At 32.6% G+C, this 17,796-nt stretch overlaps 1 protein-coding gene across 3 annotated transcripts; it reads left to right on the top strand.

Annotated features, from left to right (window-relative positions):
* The first annotated feature begins 11,331 nt into the window (after positions 1–11,331).
* On the top strand, positions 11,332–14,600 carry LOC105116739 (uncharacterized). 3 transcript variants are annotated; one of them, XM_011014195.1, is made up of 3 exons: positions 11,332–11,630; positions 12,311–12,367; positions 13,232–14,600. In XM_011014195.1, the coding sequence occupies exons 1-3, from the start codon at positions 11,492–11,494 to the stop codon at positions 14,464–14,466; spliced, it is 1,431 nt and encodes a 476-aa protein (XP_011012497.1). In that variant the 5' UTR covers positions 11,332–11,491; the 3' UTR covers positions 14,467–14,600. The 3 variants fall into 3 exon arrangements, 2 of the variants coding, with proteins under 2 accessions (XP_011012497.1, XP_011012504.1); XR_840588.1 differs by having other exon boundaries at positions 11,589–11,630; positions 12,311–12,377; positions 13,238–13,257; XM_011014202.1 differs by lacking the exon at positions 12,311–12,367.
* The last annotated feature ends 3,196 nt before the right edge of the window (positions 14,601–17,796 follow it).

A 17,796-nucleotide genomic window follows, 5' to 3' on the forward strand; every position in this document is an offset into this window, starting at 1 on the left:
CTGTTCTAGCTGATCAAGAATAAACATGGACATATATTCTGGAAGCGAAATAAAAATAAAATAAAATTGGAAGTCATTATTTAAAATTAAGCCTCGGTTTGGAAACGCAATTCAACGGTGTTTTATAAAAAAAAATATTATTATTGATTTTGATAAATTAATATTAAAAATAAATTTAAAAAATATTATTTTAATATATTAAAAAAATACTTAAAAAACAACAATCTTGATCTCAAACACCCAATAAATAAACCTATTTTGCTTCTAGTGGAGCAGAATCGTCATGAAAATTTTGGCAGTTATTGTTAAAATTAAGACACGGTTTGAAAGCAAGTCCAGATGATGTTTTACATATTTTTTTTTATTTTAATTTATTTTAATATTTTTTATTAGTTTATATTATTGGTATCAAAACATATTTTTTTAAAAATATCAATATTAAAAAAAAATGACCACTTAACTCTCAAGCATCCTTTGTATAAACATGGTTTGCTTCTAACGGAGCAGTAAATGGAGCTATCGAGAAATTTAAATTAAATAGATAAAAATCCTTTATATAAATATAATCATGATTTGCTTCTAGCGGAGCAGGATCGTCAAGAAAATGGAGCTATCAAGAAATTTAAATTAAACAGAGAAATCGCCCTTCGTACCTTAAAGTCAAGCATGTTGTCCTACCTGTCAGTTGCCCGAGGTCCTAAGCTATTGAGTTTTGCTTCTTTTGTGTAGGAGAGCAAATTCCAACAATAAGAAAAGCAAAACTTCCTTGAAAAGAGATGCCAAGTTGCTCACTAAAGCTACGACTCCGGAGGATGAACGAGAGAAGTAGTTAGTAGAGAACGACTTGACGGTAAAAAGTGTCTTTGGAGTTTGAGTTTAATTAAACGACAACGTTCGTTTTTGTTTTTTGTTTTGGTCTTTCAACTGAATCGAGCAAAGTAAATCGGAGTTAAATGGATCGATAATTTGAACGGTCCAATTAGCGATATAATTTGGGTTACTAATTCCTACAATTCTTTTCAGCCTCTTAAAACGAACATATATTTTCCTTTCTCCGGTTCAAGAAAAGTTACGGAATACAAACTTTCTTATGGTGGGTTCATTGCGGGGTTGAGGCTACGCAAATCTTCCATGCTCCATCAAGTTGGGCCGGCAATATAGTCCTTTACTGATTATATATATCTCGGTGATGTTTAAACAATAAGAGTATTATATATATATATATATATATAATTTTGGTTATAGTTTGAAAAAAATAAATTTTTTAAAAGTATGGTTAATTATAATTAGTTAAATTTAGATATATTAATGATAAAAATTGTTGTTGAAGTTTATGTTAAAAAACATATATATAAAATATTTAGTTGTTTAGTTGATGTTGATTTGCAAACAAAAAAACTTACTTGAAAATACAATAAAATAATATTTTTTATTTTTAAAAAATATTTTTAATATAAGTAAATCAAAATAATTTGAAAAACACAAAAAATTTGTTGGTATAAAATGACTCCTTTTATATTTTTAGATCTTTTTGATCTCTTGATTTTAAAAAATATTTTTAAAAATAAAATGATATTATTTTGATGTAATTTATTAATAAAAAACATTTTGAATCATTACCATTATCATAATCTCAAGTATATTTAATTAAAAAACATATAAAAACTACATTCAAACACAAATTTTTAGTTGGCTACATAGCATAAAACATAATTTGATTTATTACCATATATTTTATTATATTCATTCATTGCAAATCCGAAAACTAGGGGGAAACAAATGCAGCCTACAGGTTTACGGGCAACAACCATTAATTAAATATACTAGGAGGTGGAGCCAGTGCCTTCAGGGAACTTTCTCAAGTTAAATCACGATTCAAACCCAGATACGTTTCCATTGTTTTGGACGCCCCTGGCTCGTTGCAGGCTATCTCTCGTTCGAGGCACAGATTGTTTTCTCTCCCAGCTATGTATATCTTGCTTGTGTACGTGTTATTAAGAGATGAAAGTAATCCCTCAACTTTACAGTGGTGACCGCTTTAGTTCTCGATTATTTTCGAAGAAATATATGGCTTCTAGTCAAAAGGTTTCTAGCCGTGTCCATGAGCTGAACAGCAACATGTTCATAACTGTATATTTTAATTGTTTACAGATTAAGAGAGAAACAACGAGGCATGATTTGATTGTAGCAGGGAAGGCATTTGGCAGTCTAGTGTACTGTTTTATTGTCTTTGATTTTTAAATTTTTTTTTTTTTGCAGTTGTTTGTCTTTAAAGTATATTTTGTTTAAAATATATATTAAATTACTATTTTTTATTTTTAAAAAATATTTTTAATATCAAAATATCAGAATAATGAAAAACACCAAAATTAACTTGAAAAGAAAAATGCAAGATTTTTTAGGAGTTCAAGATGAAATTTGTCATGGTGTCTTGATGGTTTTCAACGCAAATACTGTGTTTCGATGGTTATCGATTTGGCTTGAAAAAGTATTGGATTTTTATGTTTACTTGGTTAACACGCGGGTTACTAGTTCAATTTATGTTATTTTTTTTATTAAAATGATATTACTTGAATATTTTTTAATTCCTTGATGTAGTCCTAAGGTTTGACTTGAATTAGCCAACTCAACTGGGTTATAAGTTAACTTATTGTGAATTAGATTTAATTGGGTTAATAGTTTTTATTTTTTAAATTAAAACATGGCATAGATAAGGTTTTAGATTTCAAGTTTTATTAATTGATCCAGTGAGCTAAATAACATTGAATAATTATAGATTACAAGGAAGATACGATGATTATTTTTAATGTAGAACAACAAATATTTTAAATATTGTGAATATTTTTATAATTTTTAAATAGTAATTAGTGAAGTTTTATTAATTATTTACTATGATCTATTTTGAAGGAAAAAAAATACAAGTATGAGAAGTAAATTTTAAATAAAAATACTACTGTTATTTTTTTTTTCGAGTCACGCAATTCTATTCTCTTGTTTGTTTTTTCTTATTCAAAATAAATCCTAATAAATAATTGTTAAGATGCCACTAATTACACCCTTTGCACCTTAAGATTTTTCAAAGTTTTGTTGGGGTTCATGGATGTTAATGTTAGGTCATTAGAATAAATTAATTCTCCTTTGTAAAATATTGTTCATCCAAGTTTAGAATTATTGTTATAATAACATTCTTGTCCTTCAAACAAAAAATAATTGAATTTACTTGACTTCGAGGGAGAAGAGGTATCTATACAAAGTTCATTCTTTATTATTAAATTAATTAGAGATAAACTAGTATTTTTATGTTTGAAAAGCACATTAAAAGGACCAAATACCATTCAAAGCAAAAACTTTAAATTTGGCATCTAAGGTTTTTGTTTTATTTTATCATATTCATTTTATTATTATAATCAAATTGACTAAAAGATAATGCAGTATCTATATAAATATAAAATATAATTTAAAAATAAAAAGCAATAAAAAATGTACAATGCGCGTGATAGTGCGTGGAAGAAGCCTGTGCTCTTCTGATAAGACGTCCGACATTTCCAGTTACAAAAATAAAAAATAAAAAAAACCCTTCCACCTTCTCATCAGAATCCTTACGGTGTCTTCTTCATAAAGCGGGTGCACAGCTAGTTAATTATCTATAAATGATTCAAACCGTCAGATTACTTGCATGTTCAAGGGCTGTGAGCAAAAGCTTGTGTCCTGCAGCATGACCTGTCAATCACTCACCGTGGATTTCAGGTATAGCTTCGTGGATCCAGGGGCCTTTATCTGATGACTTGAAATTCCAATCCAGCTAAGTTTTTAATTAGATAATTAATTTCCAGTTGAAAAATCACCGAAAATGATGTCAACAGGGAAATCACGAAAAACTCACAGCAAGCGAACAGGGTTTCCCACTCTTCCATTGAGAAAAATCCTGTAGGAATCCTTAGAGAGCTGTCAAGCACTGTCATATCCACACACACACAGTAGAAATAGTTCACACAAATGAGAACAATCACGACATGAAAAATCTTGATAAATCCATGAAGAAAAGAGAGGCGATAGACAGTGTTATATAAATAATTTAGCTACCATATAAATTATCCACAAAATCATAACACTAGATATTAATTATTTTTCTTTCTGTACTCTTTTCTCATCCTTCTATTTCCTCTCTCTCTACTTTGGTGAAGATCCAAAAGGCACACATTTGCGACAAGCCTCAAGCAAAACTCAACGGGCTATGCCTCAAAGCTATGATTGAGGACAAAATGGGTGTCTCCCAAAATTACTCAGCTGGTCCCTAAATTACACTGCTAACCTGTATGTCTAGATGAAAAGGCTACGATTCCATAGAGTGACCGTACAAGTATCTTTTACGTAAACACAACGAAAGGCCCTTGCGGCGAAAATTCTCCAGATTGATCCACTCTGTTTTTTATTTTAATACACTACAAAACAGAAGCAACCTCTCGAATCCCTGTGTCGATCTTCATCCACGAACCCTTGGGCTTCGAGCCTCGAAGCGACCATCCCGTATATTTAGAAAAATAACAGAAATGCCATCAAATCTCTCTTTCTTTCTTTTTTTGTTCCTGACGAGGCAAATAAGCATCGGAATACGTGAAGCTAGAGAGCATCCTGCTTTCTCCCTGTTTTTTCGAGAAAGGCCCCAGGAACCGTGCCCCTCCACCTCTACATTCACCATATTTGTCTCTTTAAGGTAAATTTCGCAGCTTTTATACTGTGCGAGTGGCCTCATCCAGAGTAAAGTGGTGCTCGATGCAACTAGGCATGGTCATTGGCCATCATCTGCTGTGTCAAACTATGGCCACCGTATTTTGAGACTGATAGCAAGGATTGAATGGTCATGTCTGTTCATTTAGAGTATTCTTTTTATTCATTCTCCTCGCTATATAATTTCTTGTTGGATAGGAATGCAAATTTTAATTGAATAGTCAACGGGAAAAGATAATTCACGTGCCTAACCAAGAAGGTCAGGAATGCTCGATTCATGTATGAGCAGAGATTAACAAATCGCATGCACATAAAAAGAGATGCCTCGAGATGTGAATTGAGAGAGCTTTTTTTTTTTCAGCTTTCTGAATAAAGTTATACTCCACACGCACCATAGTTTTAAGAGCCAACCGGTTCAGTTTTTGGATTTTGAGTTTTAACATGATGATGACATTATATAGATTATCTTTTAAAAAAAATAAAATAATATAATTTTAATAAAAAAAATTAATAAATTGTAATTTAGTTTTTATGTGAATTTTATTGAATTCACCAAATTGCAAAATCAGTTGGCATATATCAATTTTTTTTTTCAATTCAATTTAATTTTAATTCTAAATTGAACTATCAAGCTGGACGAGATTTTAAAATTATGATATACCCATGGGAAATATAGTTTAACAGTTTAGATTTTAAGTTTTTTTTTAAATTATCTGTTTGAATATTAAAAATTTAAGATTATTAAAATTTTATATGGTTAGTTACATTAAAATTTTTAAAAAATAATTAAAATAGATATAAACTCCTTCGGATAACTATAATTAAAAAATCGATAGAATATTATAGCTTAAGCAATTTATGACATCTTTGCTTTGTGGAGTTTCCAACGAATTTGTACTCTATTTCTGTTGATTTCTCGATAAACACGAATTGGATGCATGGAGGCTAGATCGAGGCCCTGCCAAGTGAAAAAAAGAAGAAGCTACATTGCATGCAAGAATAATCTAAATACTGTATAAATGTGCACAAAGTCTTGATATAAATTAAAAAGGGATAGCATATTTTCGAGTTCGTATAATTGAGATTCTGATTTTTAATTTTATTCAGCCAAGTATTTGGTTTATCAGCAAATATGATAGATGTGCTGTTCTATTTTAATATTAAAGATGATTTTAAATAAAATGAGAGATAAGAAAGATAATTAATTATGTTAACTTACATTATATCAATATAAAAATGAATTAACTCGTGGATTATGTGAATATAATCACCTGCAAATAGTTAACAGAATTAAAGTTGTCAAACAGAGGAAAAAACTAAAATTAAAGTATCCAATGTCTTGAAACTTTACAAGCTTAAGGAGGATATTTTAATGGCGGGGCTGGGGCTCTCTCATTTATAAAGAAATGCAGTAGAGCACCAAGCGATAGAAGATTGAGGTACCGTATCCCATAAAAGATAAGTGATAGATTGTTTTTAGACTTAAAATTGCGAGGACTTAAATCTTTTTAAGACAACAATATACTTACGTTTTGTACGTACCATACATGTCGTCAACTAACTTCAACTGTATTTTAATCCTCTAAAAATATTACAAATGATTCCATTTGAACCAGCAATGTATGAAAAGCCAACGACTGTAGTGCTCAAAGATTAAACCACCTATTCAGAGTTTGTGTTTTTTTTTTTTTTTCTACAAGTTTTTTGCAAGAGACTCGGAAGAAGAATTAAATAGAAACCGAGAGACAAGGATTTACTCGAGGGAAATACACGCAAAAAGTAGAATTTACTTCAACAGAAAAATATAAAAGAGCAAATGGCGAGTCAAGGGAATTGAACCTTTCTTATTGAGTTTACTCTACCATGTGCCAATAACCACCCAAAATAAAAACAACAAGGTCCAGTCAGCCACGAAGAGGTCCATAAAATTGGAAACATGGGCAAAACTCCTTGTATCTCTTTAAAGTGGGCTTGCAGTGCAACAACTATAGAAGGCTATGTTTGAAAATGTGACTCTTTAAAGTGGGCTTGCAGTGCAACAAGTATAGAGTTACACCCTTATTATGAATGTTTTTTAAAGTAATTTTTATATTAAAATAATATATTTTTTTATTTTTTAAAAATTATTTTTAAAATTAGTGTAATAAAATGATTCAAAACATATAAAAAATATTAATTTTTAGTAAAAAAATTAAACTTTTTAAAAAGTATTTCCAAACACTCCACCATGCTTTGTTGTTTTTTTTTTAAAAAAACTTTAGGATAAAGACTACACGTACAGTTGTTGAGCCATGTTTATGTGTAGCTTAAAGGCAGCTATGGTTGTGATTAGAGAGAAGCGTGATCGGTTAACATGTATTGTTGATGGTATTGGTGTCAATAATGAAGCTACAATATATATTGCCAAAGAAAATGTGCTGAAGATGTAGAGGTTCTATTCTTTCTGCAACGGAATACATAAATATTTTACCAGTTAAATCATTAAAAAAAAAAACCATATGTTTGTACAAAATCAAAAAATCGATGTAGATAATTTTGTAAATTTACCCTAGATAAAAAATCGATGTAAATAATTTCCACTCCCCCCCTCGTGTCTATGATCTTGGACTTTTTGCGAGAGAGCCATGTGGCTTTCACTTTGTTTTTTTAAGAAAAAAAAATTAAAGTGAATTTTTTTTTTAAATCGAAAGGTTAAGCATCGCACTCAAAATTGTGTGTTACGTGGTTAGTATCTTTCGTCTCAACGGGTTTTAATGGAGCAAGTGGATGTTTGCTAACAATCGAGGGCTTCATGAATGAATTTTTAAAATTTAAAGAATGTAGAGTAAATTCATAAAGTTCTCTGTGCTAGGTTCAATTTGCTATTTTGATACAAGTGCAATATCTTGAGTTAAATCCTGAATGGCCATATACAATATTACGAAGAGTTGTAAAAAAAAAGAATTTATTATATAATTAAAAAACTATAATTTTAGTAAAAAAATTAAAATTCAATGGTATTTAATAAAAAAATTCTCAAATTAATTTTCTACTGATCTATTTTGACGGGCTGGAATAACAATTTAGAAAAAAATTGAAAATGAAAAAAATTAAAGAACAAAAAAAGCCATGAACGTGTGCCAATGTGCCCAGGTGGTCTTGCATGCTTGGCCAATGAAGAAAGAGGCATCCCCCACGTGCCATGCCTACTTTATTTTTTTTACAATGAAGAGTTTACCATACTGTTCATTTTCAATTTTTATCTTCTCATTTATAATTTATTGCAAACAATAAAATCAGTTGTTCCTCCTTAAAATTTATCGTTGCAGGATGATTTTTTAAACCTCAAAAACTTTATAGAAAGAAAATCATAAAAAATAATCAAGCTTTATGTTTAATTAATGCAACATATAAAGATGAAATCAAAAAATAAGTTTTATAATCAATCAAAAAGAAGGAAAAAAAAGAAGATAAAATCAGTACTATAGCATATCGTGTTTTCACTGCGAGTTAACAGTGACCGTACAGTGAAAAATCAGTAGATTTTTGCTGACTGAAAAAAAACGCTGGATCCATTTATTTTCATGATGCTATATAATATAATACACATTTTACTACGATCACCGATATAAAAATATTTAATTAATCCACGTATTCCTATTTAATTAACCCCCACACTCCACAGTTTTACTTCGAACCCAAGTACAAAAGCCACCGACAATGCAGAACACGCAAGTGATAGAGGGGCACCCAGGCATGTGGTGCAGGCTGGCTGGGAGCAACGATCGAGTTGAACGTGGTTATTAGTCATTTTGACATCAGCAGAAAAATCTTAAGTACAAAAACCTTGTACCTTTAGACAGTTACACGTCAACCACTATCTGGGGCCACTGTCTTGTCAATATAGATACGTGTGTGTGTGTGTGTGTGTTCTTTCCTAATTGGAGAAACAAAAAGGCCATACAACTGAACTGCAAAAAATATATTGCGCAGTAGGACCCACTCAATCTACGACCCTCTTGGAATTCAGAATCAGCTGCGAACGTGCCCATTTAACGTTAGGAGCAATAGCTAGTGAAAAGTCGGTGTGGTCGGTCCCCTACACGCACAAGGGTTCCATCCCACACGTTTCGCGTTTTGTTGTTTTCTTAAACGTGATTTTTGTGTTATTTTTTAAAGTATTTTTATTTAAAAATATATTAAAATATTTTTTTTATTTTTAAAAAATTATTTTTAATATCAACATATTAAAATAATTTAAAAATATTTATTTTCAATAATAAATAAATAAATAATTTAATTTTTTTTTAAATCATAAAAATAAATAGAATATCCTGATCATTAGTGGTGGACAGCAAGGACTGATCCCTTATCCCACCTTGGAGTACGATACAGCCCTAACCACAGTAAAAAACAGAAAAAGAAAAAATTATTGTCTCGTTGCAGTAGGCGCCGTATTAGAGCACCTTCAATAAAAACCTTAATTTTAAATTGATTTAAATATACCTTTATGAAAAAAAAAAACAAGGACTTATGTGTCAAAAAAATCCTTACAAGCTACAAAACATAACAAGCATCCACTTTTTTTTATCCTTTCAAGAGCAAGACGAAAGAGATGATGATATTCGTGAGATAATAAATTCTATTATATTGAGGGTGATTTAGACATTTTAAATACGACAAACCTAGGCAATAAAACTAATAATATTTAGAGAGACGCCTTTGTCCTTTTTGCGTTGCATTCATATGGAAAAAATAAGACGAAACCGCAAATTAGTTTGCTAGTTGCACTACTGTTTATTTCTATATTTAAAAAAATTAAAAAATTATATTTTAAATTAATATTTTTTTATATCATTTTGATGCATTAATATTAAAAATAATTTTTTAAAAATAAAAAATATTATTTTAATATATTTCTGAATAAAAAATATTTTTAAAAGTAATTATTATATTTCTAAACATGTTTGTATAGAAACTCTCAATAAATTTTATAAAAATCTATTTTTTAAAAGAAAATATTAAATGATTCAGAATCTAAAAAAGTTATGAAATCATAGATCCAATAACTTGGTAAAAGTAAATTGGTATCATTAACATGAAATAAAGATGAATTTTTTAAAAAGTTTTCCAAACTAAATAAAATACTTGATTGAGGCCAAAAAACACAAAATTTAGCGTAGGCATGCTAAGGCCCGCATCTTCATAAACGTAGCGTCACTGGGAAGAATTTACCTTATGAAGAAAGAGAGTCGGCCAATTAGAGGGCAATTCGAGAATCTCCAAGGATTGAGCTTGATCAAAGCAACTGCAATGGGAATTGGGATATATTATTTTGACTTCCATATGGAGGTTTGCTTCTGGACACTTTCAACTGTTTCATTGACCATGTTCAAAGGAACCAGAAAGTATGTTTCAATGTTCTGTTTCATTCTTTTCATTACCGTGGGAAGATAGTCCATTCTCCCTGTCGTGCTCATCTCCTCTCGAAGACGATAGACAGAGATACCTTCTGCTTTCATCATACATGCATGTGTTATTACATCAAAACATAGATATAGTGGCAGTGAACTCATGTCTGGAAGTTCTAATTCTCTGGAAAAAAATCCTCTAACATCTGTTTAAGCGTTCTATTAACAGATACATAAAAAAAATCAACCATTCACTTTGTTCTCATACAAGAAGAGATTCGGGGTGTGGGTTGGATGAGAATTAACCAATATAACCTTCCGGATGGTGATTCCAGCCTGAAGCAGCCCCCCACCCAGATGCCAGCCAAACCTGATGAACATCTTACAGTATTGATTTTCTATAAAGGATCTATTTTTTCCCTTTACTCAGTGAATAATTCTCACATTGCCTTCCTTTTTAGATTAAAGAAATACACATACTGCCCAGGTATATCAGGGCATGAAACTTCACAGCTTTATTAGACCTGATGACATGGATGCATGGCCAAGTCATATGATTATCATCTGCGCGGTTGCTAGGAAACAACTTTAACTGGCATAGTACTATTAATTAGTGACCTGCATGCAATCAAATATGAGATTTGCCTCCAATCTACCCAACTCAAACCAGCCTTTTAATCATGAAGACAACCAGCACTATCTTCTCTACATCTCCCTTCTAATTCTTGGTATTATCCATTTCAAATAGAACAGTGATTCAACTTCTTACACCTATGATTATTATTAGCATATGACCTCAGTCTTATCGGATTACAGACCTCCTATATGCAAAGCCCACTCATGTCTTGCCTTAGACGAGAAGAGGATAAGTCCGATCGAGGAATTTCATGGTCATTATTTTTGCTACATATACTTGCTCATTTTGTGACGCCACTTTCTACACTCCACTGTTATTAATTTGTTTTCTTTTCCCCTTATCTAGCATCTATTTGTTTCTAATTTATTCCCTTCTTGAATAATTCAACTTGAGACATTGAGGGGTCGCTTTCAATATCAATATACAAATAGATCCGTGATGCATTATACATACAATCAACATTTGACATCGATGACAAACCAATAAAAAATTGATCTGGTGGGTAGTTTCCTGCATGACTTAATTGGCATGCCTCGCTGTCATATTCCTAATTTCCTATTATTCACACCCAAATTCTTTCCACGTCTTCTCATGACCACCATTTTCAGCAGACCATACAGCATGTTAATATTAAGGTAGCCTTAACAACTGATTATAGCTTCTTGACAAAGTCTCTATCTAGCTCGCATTAAACTACAATCTTCTTACAGGCAGGCTTCACCTATGCAACAAAACCATGTTGAAGAAGGGAATTTCTGAAACTACAGTTGTGTTCCTTGTGTTGATGGTATTCTTCTTCACTTCCCAGATAAACCTCTCATTGCTCTCAAGATCAAATGTATCCGAGGCTTCTTCAATACCCAAGAGTAGACCAGGTATGAGTTACTCGATCCTTCAGTTAATAAGAAACACTAGTTGTTCATGACTAATTAAGTCGTGCGTGTTATGATTTTTCTTCTCAATTACAAACTCAGAAATCAAGTATCACGCTGGCCAGGTTCAAGAGTTGACCTCCTGCAACACTTTGCAACCTAGCTAGTTTGGAACCATTTTTTTGTTTTTGATTCTTGTCTAGTTTTAATTTCATATTTATGGATGTGTGTCAATGCAGTTTTTTCATTTTTTCATCTTTGTATAGCTTTGTATTACTTGCGCAGATTTCACACACACACACACACACACAGTTGTAATTAATTCGTTGGTATTTCAGTCCCCCGAATAAAAACATAACCAGGCTGAAACAACTGCTAACGTGAGTCATCTCCGATGAAGGAATAGATCAAAAACTGAATATATAACTTGTGATCCAAATGGGTTTTCAGCTGATTCAATTTCATATAGCTCAGCTCTTAAAAAAGATCAATTCAAAATAATTAACGTGAGTAAAGTCATAAAGAGTGTAATTCATCTATCATTTTCTAATAATTTAACAAGTAATTAGCGAGATCAGATGGTTATTATAGTAGAAAATAGGAGATGCAAGCACGAGTGAGTCAAAATAGAATAGCGGTGCAAATTGTTCCCAATTTAAAAGTTTATTGTATTTGTTTTACAGGACTACTTTTAAGCGAGAAAAGGGAAAAAAAACCAGCAAGTTCATCCACCCATTCAGGTATGTGTTAGAATCAGTAAAACATAATTGGTCTAAATTGAATTTCAAAACCAAACTTTTTTGATTTCGTGCATTCAACGCGATAAATTTGGTCTTAGTTCGTTTTAAATAATTGTTCATTTATACCAGCCTGTTTTGATTTCCGAGAAACCAAAACAACGTGAAAGAATTGTTTTTTTTTTTAGAATCCATTTATTATGCTTTCCAAACATAATATATGAACTCAACCCGCATAATCCGAGATCCAACATGTACAATCTATTCAGTTCGCTTAGATTTTTTTAAAATCTAGCTCAATTCATTGCAATCTTCCTCTTAAAAGTAAATAAAAATGGTCATCTTTAAACCAAAACGATATATTTGTTTCCCTGTTATAGAGAAAAGTAGGTCAACACTAAGTTATAAGAAAATTTATAGGCACAGGCCATGGACAAAATTTAGACTCCACTTCTAGTTATAATGAGCTACCAGCATAAGAGGGGCTCAGGCTTTATATTATTGCTGTTTAATTTTTTTTTTATTTTAAAATATATAAAACAATTTAAAAATATTAAACAAAAATATTTTAAATAAAAAGATAAAAGTTTTATAAAAGGAAATTTTAAACACAGTGCCAAAGAACTAATTAACTTCAGTTTGATCGAGATCGAGACTTAGTTAATTCACGCATCATTCGTACAAAGAACTAATTAACTTCAGTTTGATCGGGAACTTAATTCACTCACCATTCGAAATATCTAAATGGGATCAAGTAGGTTTTGTAATTAATTGATATGGTAGATAGAAAGAAAATGCGAGTAAGAACTAGAATGCTAATTAGCACAAATGATTGTCAACAGTCAGCATTATGTATCTGTTTTACAGGTATTCTAAGCAAAACACGAGAAGACAGGCCAGCACGGTCACCTCCCCATTCACTCTCGGAGGTCAAGAGACCAATCACATGCGATTGCTCTCACAATGACTATGATTTGTGGTTTATCAACGGCCCTACGCTATTGGATCCCTCCACTTCAACATTCTTCACAACGGGCCCCACTATCTCGACATCACCAGACTTCGCAGTAAAATTTCGTCCTTACCCTCGGAAGACGGATGAAAGGGCCAAGTCTAAAGTCAACGAACTGACAATCACCTCAGCTCCACCAAGATCCTCCTGTGGAATCACACATTCTAGTCCAGCCATAGTATTCAGCACGGGCGGGTACACAGGAAACTTCTACCATCAGTTCAATGATGGGCTCCTCGCTCTCTACATCACCATCAACTCTCTCTCTCTCAGTCGAGATGTCATCCTAACGGTCACCAATTGGAGTGATTGGTGGGCCCAGAAATATGCTCATCTCCTGCATCGATTCACCGAGCACCCCATCATCAACATGGACAATCAGACCAGGACACATTGCTTCCCATCAGCAATCGTGGGGCTAATGACGCACGGTCCCTTGGCTGTGGATCCCACGCTAACCCAGCATAAAACACTCCTTGATTTCCATGCACTCCTAGAAAGTACATACAGTCCACGAGGTAAATATGCTTCAACGCTTGGTAAATCAAAGGGAGCTAGGCCACAACTTGTTTTGGTGAATAGAAAAAATGGTGTTGGTCGTGAGATCCTGAATTTAAAAGAAGCTCTCAAGGCAATCGAAGAGGTGGGATTTAAAGCAATTGTGTTTGAGCCGAAACGAAATGGTGCAGTGGGTGACACATACAGGCTACTCCATGGAAGCCATGCAATGCTAGCGGTACATGGTGCTGCAATGACACATTTGTTGTTTCTCAGAGTAGGAATGGTGCTAGGTGAAATTGTGCCAATCGGAACAGATTGGCTTGCTAAGACATTTTACGAGAAGCCGGCTAGAGTTTTGGGATTAGAGTACATGAAATATAAGATTGAAGTCAATGAAAGTAGCCTGGCAGAAAAGTACGGGGCTAATGATTTGGTGCTAAAGAACCCTCCAGCTTTTGTTAACGGAGATTGGCCAAAAGCAAAGGTATATATGAAGACCCAAAATGTGAAGCTTGACATGGTTAGGTTTCGGAAATACTTAAAGGAGGTTTTTGTGAAAGCCAAAAGATTCATGGACAAGGAAGGCTAGCTGTCGACTAGCAGCATCAACTAGTGCAGGCATGTTGATACTGATAAGTTTCTTCGTCAAATGAATGTTGATGTTGTCATTAACATTGTATATACAATTATCTATTCTACAATTCTTTAAAAGATCGATCTTCATAACTTCCCCTCTCCCCTGTTAGCTGGCAACACCGAATTTTGTCTCTAATTAACCTATACCGGTATTCAGTCCTGAACATATTATATAGCTTACTTAGCATCGATCACCTTTAATAATATCTGTGGGTTGGAGACAACCTCTCATGTATGATTTGTAGCTAGTTTGGTGACACTTACCCGTTGTGATCGAGACCGTTCCTCTCTAGCCATTAAATAAACACAATGATTGCTAAGAAAAAGCCACTTGCAGCTCGGTCCGCTCAAAACAAAACTGAGAGAAGTTTCCTTTCTTGACTTGGTTAAAGAATCCCTGTCAGCATCCCTAGTTTGTCGTTTGGTAGAGCATTCTAAAAATTAAGTTAAACCAAGAGAAAAAAAGAAAGAACGATGTTTGTTTTGGACAGTGGACCAAAATATGTATTACGGGCCAGACTGTCCAGGTCCATGGTCCAGTAGGCCAGTGCATTTACCTCGACCTCCAATCTAATGATCGGCATTAACACTCTTCTGACTCTTTCTTCGAACCATATAAAATACCCAACAGAGCTGAAGGCCCTGGTAGAATCCTCAAGGCCCGGTGTTTCCCTGCGGAGGACGGTAGGCCACTTCATTTTATTAGAGTATGACCTCCGAAACAATTCATCAGCCATCAATTGTCAATTCATCAGCTATCAATTTTCCTATGCTTAGGAATATAATTTTCTTTTCGTTTACTTTTTTTCCTAATCGGAGGCTATAAAACTTTGAATCACGTAATAAAGAAAACCATTCTCATTATATAGTAATAGAGCAAATTGAAGTTGTTAATATTTGAAATTACTGAAAGAAGAAAGTCATCAAATACACAATTGTTTTGAGTGTTTACTAGCTATGTTTTTTCCATTTTACACAATTTTTCCCCCATTTCAAACCCATAGATTAAGCCAGTACTAATTTTTGGAGGAGTACCAGATAAGAATGAAGAGGACCTTCAAACCCACCAACGTGGCACGCTTCTATGCTTGGTTGGAGCCAATTCCTCTGTGACATTGCATGTACTCATGTTTACGCTGTCCCTGCGTTCCAACATTAAATTTGTTCCCTTCTTCAGATATAAGACAGGCGAGGTGCCGTTTTCAAGTGAAACACATTACTTGGTAAGTGAATTTAGTGCACAATCTCATCATTATGATTGACTGTCCTATTCGGTCAAATCCGACCCTCAAATTTTCCTTTCATGCATGGATTCAAGTTACTCTCCATCATGGTCAGACCACCAATCCTATTATCAGCCTTCAGAACTGACCACCTCCTTTCATCAACAAGATTCTTCCTCCAGTCACTACAGTAGACTGTTTCGATCAAGAAATCCATAGGGTTGCGTTAGCAGCAAAATCTCAAGTCAGGTACGTATTAGTCTGTTTGATCTCATCTCCATTAATTGTATATGCTTAGACCACGTAGCAGTTGATATAGGAGTGGTTTAGAAAATGGTCCAGGCAGCTTGCTAGAAATGAAGCATTTTCTAAACTCTCCCCTTGTAATATTAACTCCCAATCCGTATTTTTCTCTTTTCCCCTCGACAGGGAATGGCGAGAGGGCAGATTTTGATTTCTTAAGGCCAAACATGTTGTACTGAGCACAAGCTTGCAGCCAAGAAGCTCCTTGCACTCATAACCATATTAATAATCCGTGGAGCCTCACTGCAGATCATGGATAAAAGAAATTCAAAGATTGCAACAGTACTGTGCCTCGCATTCTTCGTGTACTTCTTTATATTACATGCCATTCACTCAAGATCAAATGTGCCTTGTTTGTCCAAGGATTTTCCAGGTATGCATTGAATAAAACTTGGAATATTTTTAATAGCTGTTATGTTTCTGTGGTTAAGAAGGTTTACTCTCATCCTGGATTTTTAATTTGAAATCTTGAGACTATTACTAGAATAATTTTTAAATCTCTCTGAATGTATCAAACTGATGTACAAAGCACACTCTTAGGATCATAAAAAAAAGGTGATCTGGATTGCTGCATAAGTTGAAGGTATCCTTCATTTTAAAAGAAATACAAATAATTAAGTCATGCCATAATTGTAAATCATAGCTATTAAATATTATCCACTTGCAAAGTTAACTCAAAAAATCAAAAAATTCATGATTTGGAGTTTAACTAAGATTAAGTTTCAATTAAAAAAATATTAATATAACTAAACTTAATTAATTTGATAGTTTTTTTAATATAACTAAACTTAATTAATTTGATAGGTAGAATCATGAAATGATTAACTTGGCTAAATCCAGTCCAAATCTGACCAAATTAATAATAAAAAATTTTAAAAAATAAAATAATAGTATTTCAATAAACAATAATTTATTTATGTTAATCCAATCATCTTTAAATTAAATTTAGTCTAAACTCAATTGATTAATACCAAAAAAATTTAAAAATCAAAATAATATTATTATGATGAAAAATAATCATACTGATTGGCTGACCTGCAAATTAACCCACCATTCTAGTGATGAGAGCTAATTTTTAGATTAGATTATATGACACATATTACATGATATATCTGACAGAAATGACACAAACTTTACCTGGAAAATCCACAACTTTAATTTATTTTCATACATTGTCACTTGGAAATAAACTAGTTTAACTACCCGTATTATGTTACAAATTTTTTATTTTAATCAATGAATAATATTATTCAATTATTAAATTTTGTATTAAAAAGAATATTACATGCGGGTACACTAATTTCCTTAATGTATATAGAAAGTTTCATCACAATACATGGAAATCAAATTATTTTCATAACATAATAGAGATCAAAGCATCCTTGACATGAAAGTTTTTTTTCACTTCAAGAAACTATCCAGACGACAAATGTTATCAGGCGAATAGTTTTTTTTTTTTTTTGAATATTTTCGAAAAGCTTTTTTGACACTGACAAAGATAATATAAAAAAATTATGCATTTGGACTTGCTTGGACAGCTAGCCCGCATGCTAGGCCTTGAAAAGAAAAAGGCCAAGGCATGCATGAGTGTTTTTTTCCCAGCCCAAGTGGACACCACACTGTCTGGTTTGAATTTTTTTTATAAATATGTATAGACAACACGCTGACCGTCCATATAAAAAAACAATACGTCACCCACTACAATAAATTTCAACAACTTTTAGATGTTGAAAAACCCCATTAATAATTTCAAAAAG

This window comes from Populus euphratica, unplaced genomic scaffold (assembly GCF_000495115.2).
Source record: "Populus euphratica unplaced genomic scaffold, PopEup_1.0 scaffold5.1, whole genome shotgun sequence".
NCBI lineage: Eukaryota > Viridiplantae > Streptophyta > Magnoliopsida > Malpighiales > Salicaceae > Populus > Populus euphratica.